Source organism: Bubalus bubalis, chromosome 3 (assembly GCF_019923935.1).
Source record: "Bubalus bubalis isolate 160015118507 breed Murrah chromosome 3, NDDB_SH_1, whole genome shotgun sequence".
In the NCBI taxonomy this organism is placed as follows: domain Eukaryota; kingdom Metazoa; phylum Chordata; class Mammalia; order Artiodactyla; family Bovidae; genus Bubalus; species Bubalus bubalis.
The window spans coordinates 35,755,298-35,769,223 of NC_059159.1; the positions used below are offsets into that span (position 1 = coordinate 35,755,298).

At 47.7% G+C, this 13,926-nt stretch overlaps 2 protein-coding genes across 7 annotated transcripts; one reads left to right on the plus strand and one right to left on the minus strand.

Annotated features, from left to right (window-relative positions):
* Window positions 1-662: 662 nt before the first annotated feature.
* SHBG (sex hormone binding globulin) lies at window positions 663-5,448 on the minus strand. Of its 6 annotated transcripts, none has more exons than XM_025280661.3 (10): window positions 5,310-5,448; window positions 4,548-4,707; window positions 4,172-4,376; window positions 3,920-4,011; window positions 2,951-3,140; window positions 2,322-2,483; window positions 1,925-2,084; window positions 1,672-1,808; window positions 1,078-1,285; window positions 663-830 (listed from the first exon to the last, which is right to left on the minus strand). In XM_025280661.3, the coding sequence occupies exons 3-10, from the start codon at window positions 4,349-4,351 to the stop codon at window positions 682-684; spliced, it is 1,278 nt and encodes a 425-aa protein (XP_025136446.3). In that variant the 5' UTR covers window positions 4,352-4,376; window positions 4,548-4,707; window positions 5,310-5,448; the 3' UTR covers window positions 663-681. The 6 variants fall into 6 exon arrangements, with proteins under 6 accessions (XP_025136446.3, XP_006062926.4, XP_025136447.3 ...); XM_006062864.4 differs by lacking the exon at window positions 5,310-5,448 and adding an exon at window positions 5,047-5,262; XM_025280662.3 differs by lacking the exon at window positions 4,548-4,707.
* Window positions 5,361-6,985, plus strand: SAT2 (spermidine/spermine N1-acetyltransferase family member 2). Its single transcript, XM_006062868.3, has 6 exons — window positions 5,361-5,660; window positions 5,832-5,883; window positions 6,018-6,101; window positions 6,201-6,302; window positions 6,433-6,473; window positions 6,608-6,985. Exons 1-6 carry the CDS (start codon window positions 5,595-5,597, stop codon window positions 6,773-6,775), a joined length of 513 nt encoding a protein of 170 aa, XP_006062930.1. The 5' UTR covers window positions 5,361-5,594; the 3' UTR covers window positions 6,776-6,985.
* The last annotated feature ends 6,941 nt before the right edge of the window (window positions 6,986-13,926 follow it).

The window sequence follows — 13,926 nt, forward strand, 5'->3', positions numbered from 1 at the left end:
CGAAGCTAGTGGGCCGAGACGAGGAGAGATAGAGGCGTCTTTCTCCCTCTGCTCGAACCCCGCCCCCCAACCCCTTTTTCTTTCTCCCTGCTGCCTCCACCCCTTGTCCCAGAAGGCCACCATCTCTCTGTGACCCAGTCACGCCCCCTGCTGCTCCTGTCTGGGACAGCAGTGGCCTGACTAAAGGACAAGAAAAATCCCATGTCTTCCCTTCCCTCCTGATTTCTGGGAACCAGCCTCAGAGCAACAAAGCTCAAGTTCCAAGGCAGCTGCTGCTGGAGAGGGAGGTGGGCTCCTGGCTCCCAGAAGGTGACTGGTATTTGGGTGTGTGTCTGTGGTGCTGTTACTGGGGTCTCAGCCTAAGAAGTCATCATTTGCTCAGGAAGCCCTCCTTGATCCCTAGTGTAGGTCAAGGCCACTGGCCCTTGAGCTTTCTCAGTTCTCTGACTGCTCCTTTACGGTACTTATCAGAGTTTCCAATTATCTACTCACTTGTTAGTCTTTGATGGATGCCTGCCTCCCCCAGGGGACCACAGCACCAAGAGGACAGGAAGCAGGGTTAGTTTGGCTCCTTAGTATGACTCAGTGCTCAGCACAGTGCCTGGCACATTGCAGACACACCTTAAGCATTTGCTGAATAAATGAAGGAGTAACATTCAAAGGAGGTTCTTAGGTGGGGATTTAATGGGTGGTGTCACTGCCATTGCCTGGGTTCTGGGGACAGCTGTGAGTCCAGATGTTCAGGCTTCTGCTCTGGGCCCGGTCCATGTCCAGACTCTGGCCTTGTGCCCAAAGGCCATCCAAGCAAAAGGAGGCAGAAGTGGCCTCTCCTAGAGAGAGGGAGCATGGAGGGGACACTGAGGGTGGGGGAACCTGGATCCAGAAGCTCCTCCCCACTTTTTCAGTTCTCCAACTTAAATATTTGAAAGCACTTCCTCCCACTACCCCCTTATTCTCTCTCTTCTCTTCCCTCCCAGAGGTTTCCTTCCCCTAAAAATGTGCCCCTTGCCGCTTCTCCCCCTGCCCTTAGCCGTTTCCCATGGTGTGCTGAGAATCTTCACCATTGCTCGTTCTTACCTGGCAAAGCCCCTAGGAAGAGACGCCCCTGCGGCTGGACCCAGAGATCAAGGAGGGAGCCAGGGCCCGTGGGAGGCAGAGCAAGGATCTCCTTCTTTGCCCCCTGGCTCAAAACCACCCCGGACACAGTCAAGTTCAGCTGAAGAGGGAGCCCCAAGACGAGGGGCAGATCCAGCCCTGGTCCCAACCCAGAAGACAGCACCACTTTCTGCAGAGTGTGTGGGAAGGGACATAAGTGGGGGAGGGAAGAACGAACTGCATCCACTCCTCGTAGCCCCATCCCTGGCTGCCTGGATTCTTCCTCTCGGCCACACTATCTATGTCTATCCAGTCTATCCATCTCTGGCCATTCCCACCACCTCAGTCCTGCCTCAGCTGTCTTGTCTTGGCCTTCTATAAAACCATACCCACCCCCAAGAAAATATATAATTTAAGTAAAGGTCATTTGCTTGCTGTGGGCAGCTTTAATATGTGTCTCTGCAAACCATGCCCCCCCCAACCTCCCGAAGCCTTCATACTGTTGACATTTTGGAATTTCCTTTTCTCCCATTGCTCCTAGGCTCCACTGAGTACAGGCAGCATCCCCCGCCTTACTTGATCTTGGAGGTGGATGCTGAGCCAAGAAGGGTTTTCTGGCGTCCCAAGAGCAAGGAGGCGGCCTGAACCTGCTGCCAGCTGGAGTGCCAGGTCCAAGGAGAAAGCCCAGGGCTCTGCATGAGGCCGAGGAATTTCTGGGGGGAGAAACGATCCTCTTGAGGTCTTAAGGTTAGGGATTCATGGAGAGAAGGGGCTAGTGGTGGAGGGAGATAGACACAGAGCTGGTCATGGAGGGAAAAATAGCCTTTACCTTGGAGACCAAATTCTGCACCAGTCCCTGGAGGGAAGAATATTCCAGATTGAGACTCTACAGCACAGCTTCTGACACTAGTGGGGACAGATGCCGAGGTCTGGGCCTGTTGGTCCAGCCAGTCATCCTGGCGCAGGCAGGCATCCAGGGCAGGGACCAGCTGGAGCCCATGGCGGGAGGGAAGATGCAGAGAATGTTGGAATCAGGATATCTGAGCCCCAGTCTCAGCCTCCCCACCCTGTTTATTCCCCTCTAAGACCCAAGCATTTGCCCTCCCCCATGCATCTCTCACCCCATCCCCTCTCCTTGAAATGTGTAGATGCAGATCCCTATGGCCACCCAGCCAGCAATGCTTTATCAGCTTTGGTCACGGTTCCTGACCCTGGGATGCAGTTACCGGCAATCGGAGGTCGGAGGCAGGGAACAACAGTCCTCCCAGTGCAATCCTCATGATGAGCTGGGAATTGTTGGCCTGTTGTCCAAAGACCTGTCTCAGACGCAGCACCTCCACCCCATCCACCCTAAGTAGCAAGGAATCCCCATGGATCTTCACTTCCATCTGTGAGAAGAAAATGAGAAGAGGAATCAGAGGTCCCTGGAGCCTGCCTCTACCGCTTTATTCAGAGGTGATCTAGAATATGCCATACTGAAGATGGCAGAGTGGAAGGACTCAAGCTCACTTCCTATCACGATTATCCCAAATCACAACTAACTGCTGAACAATCATCAACCAAAACCAAACCAAACCAAACCTGGAACCTAAGAGAGGCAGTCTAGTCTGGCAGAAAGAATATGTACTTGAAGGGTGAGCTGGTACTCCCAGCTCACTCTGGACCTGTCACTTACAAACTGACTAAGCCTCAGAACTCCCTTCTGAAAAAAATGCGGACAAGAATAGCCACTTCATAGGGCTCCTGTGTGGATTCAATGTGGTGACAATGGCAGAGGGATGCCTAATGACTTGGTTCCATTCCTTCCCTCAGACCAGCTCAAGATATGCCTCCCTCAGGACCAAATCTGGCTTACCTGGTGCCACCTCCCATCGTCCAGCCGGGGTCCAGCACTCACTGTAAGCTGAGCCCAGTGATTATGAAGCTGGATTTCAGGCCTGCCATCCCGAAGCCCCAGCATAAACCAGTCATTCTTTGGGTTGGTATCACCATAAAAAATGACTCCCTCTGGATCCCAAGTCCGAAACTCAAAAGAGGAGGAGATTCTGGAAGGACATGAAAGGAAGGACTGTGTAGGGGGCGTGCGCTTTGAGCATAGACTTGAGGTTGAGGGAGGAGGAGTTCAGGTAGAGGACAGAGAGACAAGGAAAAGAGAGGGACTGATGCACTGTTTACAATAGCCAGGACTTGGAAGCAACCTAAAGGTCCATCAACAGAGGAATGGATAAAGAAGACATGGTATATATATACATGCACGTACATATATATATATATGTACATGGTATACACACACACACAATGGAATATTATTCAGCCATAAAAAGAATGAAACAATGCAACCTGGACGGACCTAGAGATTATCATACTAAATGAAGTAAATCAGACAGAAAGATAAACACCATATGCTATCACTTACATGTGGAATTTAAAAACTGATACAAATGAACTTATTTGCAAAACCAAGTCACGGTCATAGAAAACAAATTCACAGCTACCAAAGAGCGAAAGGTGGGGGGATAAATTAGGAGTGTGGGATTAACAGATACAAGCTATTATATATAAAATAGATAGTTGACAAATCATACTGCATAACACAGGAAACTATATTCAATATCTTATAATAAGCCATAATACAAAAGAACCTGAAAAAGAATATATATATATCACGTTTTATAAATATATATAATTGAATCACTTTGCTGTACCCCAGAAATGCAACACTGTAAATCAACTATACTTCAATTAAATAAAGCAAAAAAAGAAGAGCTGATGGAGAGAGGGTGATGTCAGGAGACTAGGTCAAAGAATTAGGTCCATCTCATACTTTGTGATCTTGGTGAGGTTAAAGGTCATAATGGTAACAGGTTCTTGTCCAGGACCATTGCTGAGGTGCAGAGCAGGAGAGTCTTCAGCTGTCTGTTGAAGAAAAAGTAAGCCGAAATAAGGACATGCCAGAGACAGATGGAGGGAGAGGCATTGCTACCAGGCCAGAGGAGGAAAGCAAAGAAGAGGGCAAAGCCCCAGCGTAGCTCACTGAAACACATGCAGGGCATAGCACCCTGTCCCACTCCTGCACCTGGCTGGGGAGAGGAGGTCTCAGGGCCGGTCCTCCGTGGCTTGGAAGTGGTAGCAACAGCAGCAGCAGTAGCCCGTGCCAAATGGCCAGTGGACCTCTGCTCACCATAATCAGCTGCGGTCCTCTTTTAGCCTCCAATGACTCCGGGGCAAATGCGTGGGGGAAGGCAGCCTTCCACATTGTTGTTGGAGGGTTAAAGGTTGCCCTGGGGGAAGAAGGGAGGCAGGAGACAGGGCCACTGACCCTCTGGCCCCTCTGAGGACAAATGGAGTGAGGGACAGAATTTCTCCACTACCCTCCCCCATTGCTGGGCAAGTTTATGAGCTGGGAGAGGACACCTCACTTGCACTCTCCTTCCTGGGTCCTCCAAGCCTACCTGCAGAGGCTGCCTTGATGACAAACACGAGATCTAGAAACAATCCTGCCGGGCTACCCAAGTAGCATCTTCTATAAGGTCTAGAGCTGAGACATGGAATCCCAACACCAGCTGGCTGGCTGTGGGTGAGTCACCCCACCAGTGTGCTTAAGTGTCCTGTCTGCAAAATGTGAAAAATAATAGCTACTTTCTGGGGTTAATGTGAAGGAGGGTGAATGGAGATAATGCAGATTCAAAGCCTGGTATCTGCTCTGAGCTCCTCCCTCGGTGTTTTCCCAGGCCTCTGAGGCTTGCCTTCTAGGGAGGGATTGTTTCCGAGTGTGATTCAGTGGATACTAGGAGTTCTGCCTCCCACCCCGTTATCTTCTTATCCGTTTATCACAACGCCTAACCAACAGAAATTCATCCCTCTCTCCCTCACCCATTTAAAAATATAAATGCCCCCAGAAGAAGTCACACTTTGAGCCAGTAGGAAAGGGCTGGAGGTCTTGGGGCTCACCCCGAATCTGGAGTCTGGGTGGGCTGGAATGGGTGAATTTGAGCGAAGGGAAGAGCAGATAATCACTGCACTCTTCAGTTAAACAAAGAGGTAACTTTGGAGCCGTGGGGTTTCTCCACTGCAGGCTGGAACACCCAGATAACTCGGACGAGAAAGCCTCTGCAGTACAGCCTTGACCCCTGCCCACGGGCGCGGTCACGAGACTCGGCCAGGGTCGGGCAGAGTCGGGGGAGGGGGGACGGGGGACGGGGGTGGGGACATACCCGTTCTGCAAGCTGATTGGCTGGCAGGTGCGCGCTGGCTGGGGCCGAAATTAGGGGCGCCCAGACAGTGAGGACCACTTCGTCCTACCTCTCTCTCCGCAGTAGCCAGAATCGGGCTTCAGCTTCCCAGCCCCCGGAGCCCCCACCGCCTCGCTCCCCGCCATTCCCGGGGCTTTCGGGGATCGGAATTTGTAGGCCCCTTAAAGGGTCCGAATTGCTCGTCTCCCCTTTCAGCAGAACGGAAGTGGGGATCCTGGACTTCGGTCTCTGACGTTGGGGAACAGGATGGCTTTCGTGATGATCCGAGAAGCCAAGGAGGGAGATTGTGGAAATATCCTGAGGCTGATTCGGGTGAGGGCTGCTGGCTGGAAACCAGGGTCCAAAGAGGGGCGTCAGAGTGGCTGGGGTGGGGGGCGTGGAGGAAGAGGAAGTGGGAGCAGAGGGAGGAGCGCGCCCTGAGGTCTTGCTGAGGGAGCAGCGAGGCCCTCCTGCCTTCATCTAGCCTCTGCCCCCGCGCTGTAGGAACTCGCTGAGTACGAGAAACTCTCAGACCAAGTGAAGATCAGTGAAGAAGGTAGGGACCCAACTCGAGTCCTGACGGAAGCTGGGGAGGAAATGAAGGATGGGCTCCCCAGGCAATAACTACAGGCTGGGCACACACCCAATCCTTCTTTCTCTATCTCTTTATCCCAAACCCGATCTCTGCAGCCCTGAGAGCAGATGGCTTTGGAGAGACTCCTTTCTATCACTGTTTGGTGGCAGAGATTCTTTCTGCACCAGGGGAGCCACAGGGTAAGAATACCCCGACTTTAGAGGTGCCCTCTCCAATCAGCCTCAAAGGTCTCTCCCCCAGGTGCCCAGAGGCCTGATCCTTCTTTTTTTCTCTCGCAGGGCCCTGTGTGGTGGGCTATGGCCTGTATTACTTCAGCTACAGCACATGGAAGGGACGAAATATTTATCTAGAAGACATCTATGTGAAGCCAGAATATCGAGGTACTGGGAAGAGGGCAAGATGGGAGAAAAGCAACCCATAAAGGGACCATGTCTCTTAATCCTAGCTTATGACCTGAAGAGGAGTACCTCTTCAACTCAAACAATCCTTGTTTTTTTCTCCCCACATCAGGTCAAGGGATTGGTTCCAAAATAATCAAAAAAGTGGCTGAGGTGAGGAGAGGGATGGCACTAGGAGTTGGGCCCTGGCAAAGCCAAGCTGTATGGGAGGCACCTGGGTTGAATGGAGGGTGAGAAAGTCTTTTCCTTTTTGACCCCAGGAAAGTGAGCAGTGTCTTCTCTCACAGGTGGCTTTGGATAAGGGCTGCTCCCAGTTACGCCTGGCAGTCCTGGACTGGAACAAGAGGGCTATGGACTTGTACAAGGCCCTTGGAGCCCAAGATCTGACAGAAGCTGAGGGCTGGCACTGCTTTCGCTTTGAAGGAGAGGCGATGAGGGAGTTGGCAGGAAAGTGATGCCACCCCTGGGGGATCGCTGTTTCAGCTTCTCCATCCCCACAAACTGAACACTCCTTAGAGACTGTCTCCACTGACCAAAGCCTCCCTGAAGGAAGGGAAGGAGGGTCAGAGGTGAATATTCCCAGATAGAAAGAGCAGAAGTGAGGAAGAGGCAGGCCTTCCCACCTCCTTGTTAAGCGTGAAAAATAAATGAGAATTCCTCCTGTATGTTGATGTGGTGTTGGGTAGAAGAATTGAGGATTCTATAAGCTTCAGCTCCCCTTCCTCAGCATTCTGGTCAGTGGATGTTGCTCCTGGGGGTAAAAGTGGGCCTAAGATGATTTCTGGTCTTCCCTGATGGCTCAGTGGTAAAGAACTCGCCTGCCAATGCAGGAGAGCATGTTCAATCCCTGGGTGGGGAAGATTCCCTGGAAGAGGAAGTGGCCACCCACTCTAGCATTCTTGCCTGGGAAATCTCATGGACAGAGGAGCCTAGCATTCTACAGTCCATGGGTTCACAAAAGAGTCGGACACAACTCAATGACTAAACAACAAGATGACTTTTACCCTCAATAGACCGGAGTACTGACTCTGGCCTGTGGTATATAGAAAAAGAAGGGAAGGGATCAATCAGCTTGCGCATCAGGCTTGTTGGTCAGGTTTGGGATCTGGACAAAGGCCTGCCACATCTGGCCTGGACTTATGGAATTTAAGACTGAGCCAGGCCCACCAACTCAATAGATGGAGCAGGCTGCCACCTGGTGGCCGCATTTCAGGGACACTAGGAAGGACCACTGGAGCAGGCAATGGCACCCAACTCCAGCACTCTTGCCTGGAAAATCCCATGGATGGAGGAGCCTGGTGGGCTGCAGTCCATGGGGTCGCTAATAGTCGGACATGACTGAGCAACTTCACTTTCACTTTTCACTTTCATGCATTGGAGAAGGAAATGGCAACCCACTCCAGTGTTCTTGCCTGGAGAATCCCAGGGATGGGGGAGCCTGGTGGGCTGCTGTCTATGGGGTTGCACAGAGTCGGACACGACTGAAGCGACTTAGCAGCAGCAGCAGGAAGGACCACTTGCCCCAACTTTAAAAAAAATCCACGCAGCTAGGGAGTGCTTTTTCTTTTTCAAAAGTCACAAAGTCTTTATTTTCAGTTTAGTAGAACTAAAATAAACCTTTAGGACCCATGGAGACAAGAAGGCAAACAGACTCATTTCCCACTTTCATGCTATTTTATTACAAGTCATGCAGGTTTGTTGTAGAGAAGTTTGAAGGGACATATAAAAATAGAGAAGCAAAAGGCAAAGGAGAAAAAGAAAGATATACCCATTTGAATGCAGAGTTCCAAAGAATAGCGAGAAGAGATAAGAAAGGCTTCCTCAGTGATCAATGCAAAGCAGTAGAGGAAAACAATAGAATGGGAAAGACTAGAGATCTCTTCAAGAAAATTAGAAATACCAAGGGAACTTTTCATGCAAAGATGGGTACAATAAAGGACAGAAATGGTATGGACCCAACAGAAACAGAAGATATTAAGAATAGGTGGCAAGAATACACAGAATAACCATACAAAAAAAGTATAGTTTTGTATACTTACTTTTTTGTAAGTAAGTATAATCATGATGGTGTGATCACTCACTTAGAGCCAGACATCCTGGAATGCGAAGTCAAGTGGGCCTTGGGAAGCATCACTATGAACAAAGCTAGTGGAGGTGATGGAATTCCAGTTGAGCTATTTCAAATCCTAAAAGATGATGCTGTGAAAGTGCTGCACTCAATATGCCAGCAAATTTGGAAAACTCAGCAGTGGTCATCCCAAAGAAAGTCAATGCCAAAGAATGTTCAAACTACTGTACAATTGCACTCATCTCACATGCTAGCAAAGGAATGCTCAAAATTCTCCAAGCCAGGCTTCAACAGTACATGAACCGTGAACTTCCAGATGTTCAAGCTGGTTTTAGAAAAGGCAGAGGAACCAGAGATCAAATTGCCAACATCCACTGGATCATCGAAAAAGCAAGAGAGTTCCAGAAAAACATCTATTTCTGCTTTATCGACTATGCCAAAATCTTTGACTGTGTGGATCACAATAAACTGTGGGAAATTCTGAAAGAGATGGGACTAACAGACCACCTGACCTGCTTCTTGAGAAACCTGTATGCAAGTCAAGAAGCAACAGTTAGAACTGGACATGGAACAACAGACTGGTTTCAAATGTGGGAAAGGGGCGCGTCAAGGCTGCATATTGTCACCCTGCTCATTTAACTTATATGCAGAATACATCATGAGAAATGCTGGGCTGGATGAAGCACAAGCTGGAATCAAGATTGCCAGGAGAAATATCAATAACCTCAGATATGCAGATGACACCACCCTTATGGCAGAAAGTGAAGAAGAACTAAAGAGCCTCTTGATGAAAGTGAAAGAGGAGAGTGAAAAAGTTGGCTTAAAACTCAACATTCAGAAAACTAACGTCATGGCATCTGGTCCCATCACTTCATGGCAAATAGATGGGGAAACAGTGGAAACAGTGAAAGACTTTATTTTGGGGGGCTCCAGAATCACTGCAGATGGTGACCACAGCCTTGAAATTAAAAGACGCTTGCCCCTTGGAAGAAAAGTTATGACCAACCTAGACAGCATATTAAAAAGCAGAGACATTACTTTGCCAACAAAGGTCCATCTAGTCAAAGCTATGGTTTTTCCAGTAGTCATGTATGGATGTGAGAGTTGGACCATAAAGAACGCTGAGCATCTAAGAATTGATGCTTTTGAACTGTGGTGTTGGAGAAGACTCTTGAGAGTCCCTTGGACAGCAAGGAGATCCAACCAGTCCATCCTGAAGGAAATCAGTTCTGAATATTCATTGGAAGGACTGATGCTTAAGCTGAAACTCCAATACTTTGGCCACCTGATATGAAGAACTAACTCATTGGAAAAGACCTGATGCTGGGAAAGATTGAAGGCGGGAAGAGAAGGGGATAACAGAGGATGAGATGGTTGGATGGCATCACCAACTTAATGGACATGAGTTTGAGTAAACTCCGGGAGTTGGTAATGGACAGGGAGGCCGGGCTTGCTGGAGTCCATGGGGTTGCAAAGAGTTGGACACGACTGAGTGACTGAACTGAACTGATAAAAATAGAATCCATAGCCTTACTTACATCATTACTCTTAACCTTTTGGTATCAATTCCTTAGACTTTTTTCAATGTATATGTATACATATAAACATACATATAACTAGTTAAGTGTGTGTGGTTTTACTGGATCATACTCCTTTGCAAACATTTTTCATTTAACAATAAACCAGAAACATCTTCCCATGCTATTAAACACATCGTCACTTTCAATGGTGACTTATTATTCCTTCTGTGGAATAACCATTGGTTAAATGGTCATGATTTAGACACTGGACAAGGATAAGCAGGTGACATAAATGTGTAAATTGTAAGAAACAGATTGTATGGTGTCTAGAGAGTTGAAGTGCTGTACTGCGCTATGTCACTTCAGTTGTGTCCGATTCTTTGCGACTCTATGGACTATAGCCCACCAGGCTCCTCTGTTCATGGCATTCTCCAAGCAAGAATACTGGAGTGGGTTGCCACTTCCTTCTCCAGGGAATCTTCCCCACCAAGGGATCAAACTCAAGTCTTCTGCATTGGCAGGTAGAATCTTTACCACTGAGCCTCCAGGGAAGCTCTATATGTAACACACAGTAGTGTTAATTATATTTATCATGCCATATATTACATGCCTCCTATTGAGTTTTTATTTTTGCTTTTATGTTTCTAATTTCTAAGAGCTCTCTTTTGTTCTCTGCATTTTAAGAATGTTCTGTTTTTGTTTCATGGATAAATGTTCTTTTCTTGTCTGAGAATATTCATAGGTTTTTAAAATAGTGTTTTCCTTCTTTCATAGTCTTTATTTCCTCTATGCTTTTTTTTTTCTTTCTCTGTTTGTTTAGCCTTTGTCTTTCTTTTAAAGACTTTCCTCAAATGTCTGGTAATCCTCAGCTGTCTGCTCATATTTAAGATCTATACAATGAGGTACTGATCAGCAACTGTGATTGTGTCTGTATAGGAGGTAGAGAGGCATGTGGACTTCGAACTTTTACTATAGGGTGATTCATGAGGCCATTTCCTTGAGGAACCCCTAATGTCAGAACCCTTAGGTCTTTTTCCTTGTCTGCTCAGATTTCCCAGAAGAGATGCTTCCAAACTCCTGCCTGGAGGGTATAAATCTGATTGTACACAGAGTTGGGTGAAGAGGGAGTCTGGGGCAAGTCTCAACATTCAATCTGTAAACTTTCATTTAATCCCCATTTTTCGTATCTCTCTAGCTATCTATCAATCTATCCATCTTTCTATCTTCCTCCCAAACTCTCTAAGTATTTAGAAGTTCTAAGGCAGGACTTCCCTGGTGGTCCATGGTTAAGACTCCATGCTTCCACTGCAGGGGCAGCGGGTTCAATCCCTGGCTAGGAACTAAGATCCCACATACTACATGGTGTAGCAAAAAAAAAAAAAAAAAAAAAATCCTAAGGCAGCCTGTGGCATTCTGTTGACACGTCTTGCACATCTTGTATAGTCCAGCTAAAATAATATCACCTAAAGGCAAGTCTGCTGAAAATCCAGTCACCGTTCCCACTGCTCTTAGCACAAAGTCCAAACCTCTTGCCAGTCCCTCCAGGCTCTGGCCCAAACCTCCATCATCTGAAACATTATTCCAGCCTTGTGTCCTCTTTAAGACAGTTCGTGGAGACTGGATGCACTGTACTCTCAGATGCACTGTACTCTCCCCTCTAGGCCTTTTGCACATGCCATCCCCCTTCTGAAATGCTGTCCCCTGTTTTCCAACTCTCATCCTTGGCCATTCTGGACAATGATAGGAGGAGATGAAAAAGAGTACAAGTCAAATCTGAGAGGACTGATGCTGCCAGATGCTTGGAAGTTATGATGGTGCCATTTCCAAAACAAAATTCTGACACTCCTGTGGCTTCAGGATCCAAAACCAAACTTTTTAGTCTGACAGCCAGCCCTCCTGATAATTTAATTTCTCTGATTCTCCCGCTCTACTCCTTATCAGAACCCACTCCAGTGATCTTGCCTGGAGAATCCCAGGGATGGGGAAGACTGGTGGGCTGCCGTCTATGGGGTCGCAAAGAGTCAGACATGACTGAAGCAACTTAGCAGCAGCAGCAGCACTCCTTATCAGAATCACTGCGCTGTGTGCTAGGTCACTCAGCCATGTCCGACTCTTTGTGACCTAGGAACTGTAGCCGATCAGGCTCCTCTGTCCATGGGGATTCTCCTGGCAAGAATACTGGAATGGGTTGCCATTTCCTCCTCCAGGGGATCTTCCCAACCCAGGGATCGAACCTGTATCTCTAAAGTCTCCTGCATTAGCAGGCAGGCTCTTTACCACTAGTGCCACCTGGGAAGCCCCATCAGAATCAATGCTGATAGTCTAATCACTTTAGCATTTCTGCCATCTTAGTTACTGATGTTCTGTCTCAGGCACTCTTGAACGCACCTCTTCTTTTGCCAGCCCTTCATTTACTTTTTTATTTTGTAATTTTTGGCTGCACTGCATGGCACATAGCATCTTAATTCTTGGACCAGGGATTTAACTGGTGCCTCCTTAAGACTTCCCTGGTCGTCCAGTGGTTAAGATATCGTGCTTACAATGCAGAAATGCAGGGGACACAAGTTTGATCCTTGGTCTGGGAACTAAGATCCCACATGCTGTGCGGTGCAGCCCAAAAAATAAGTAACTGGTGTCCCCTGCGGTGGAAGTGCAGAGTCCTAACCACTGGACCATCAGGGAATTCCCTGCCAGTCCTTTAAACACTGTTGTAGTTGAGAGTTCTATCATGGATCCAATTCATTTCTAAGTCACTTTTCTCTAGACATCTAATTTTCTCTTATAGCTTTCACTATGTCTAATGTGCTGATGGAATTCCCTCATAGCTCAGTTGATAAAGAATCTGCCTGCAATGCAGGAGACCCAGGTTCAATTCCTGGGTGAGAAAGATCCCCTGAAGAAGGAAATGGCAACCCACTCAGTATTCTTGCCTGGAGAATCCCAGGGACAGAGGAGCCTGGTGGGCTACAGTCCATGGGATCGCAAGAGTCGGACACAACGACTAAACCACCAATATGATGATAATTCTCACATTTACCTCTCTAGCCCAGACCTGTCTTGGGCTACATCCATTGACCTACAGGACACTGGTTCCTTTGGTTATTACTTGCTATGCCAGGAACTGTGCTAAGTACTGGGTATACAATACTGGGGACAAACAGACTCGTGGAACCCAGTCTCTGATCTCACAGGGTTTACTTATAGTGTGACGGCAGAAGACAAACATTGGAGAAATGATGAAAAGTGCAACTACGATGAGTACCGTAAAAGAGTATACGATGCTTTAGCAGCATGAGGTAGAAGACCTAACCTAGTGTGAGCATAATGGAAGGCTAAAGAAATTATTTTTAGTTGTCATACTGAGTGAAGTAAGTCAGACAGAGGAGAAATATTGCATGACATCCCTTATATGTGGAATCTAAAAAGAAATGATACAAATGAAGTTACAAAAGAGAGACTCAGAGAACGAACTTATGGTTGCAGGGGGGAAGTATGTGGGGAAGGGATAGTTAGGGAGTTGGGGATGGACATGTATGACGTGTGCTTTATGATCAGTTGTGTCTGACTCTCTGTGACCCCATGGACTGTAGCCCGCCAGGCTCCTCTGTCCATGGGATTTGCCAGGCAAGAATACTGGAGTGGGCTGCCATTCCCATCTCCAGGGGATCTTCCCGATCCAGGGATTGAACCGGTGTCTTCTGGGGCTCCTGCATTGCAGGCAGACCCTTTACTGCTGAGCCACTGCATTTACACTACTGCTTAAAATTGTTCAGTGACTCTGTAGTATTGATAAAGTGAAGGCTATTCTCCTTAACCTGATTTATAAGTGCTTCACAGTTTAGCTTCCCTACTTCAAGCCAAATGCTATTTGAACTAGTTGTGGTTCCCCAAAGGACATGTTTTGTTTTGTTTTGTTTCTGCTCCTCTGCACTGTTTATTCCTTGTTCTCTTAAAAATATTTTTACTGCATTTTTCCTCTAGCAAATGCCTGCTTATCCCTCTAATCTCAATTTGCATC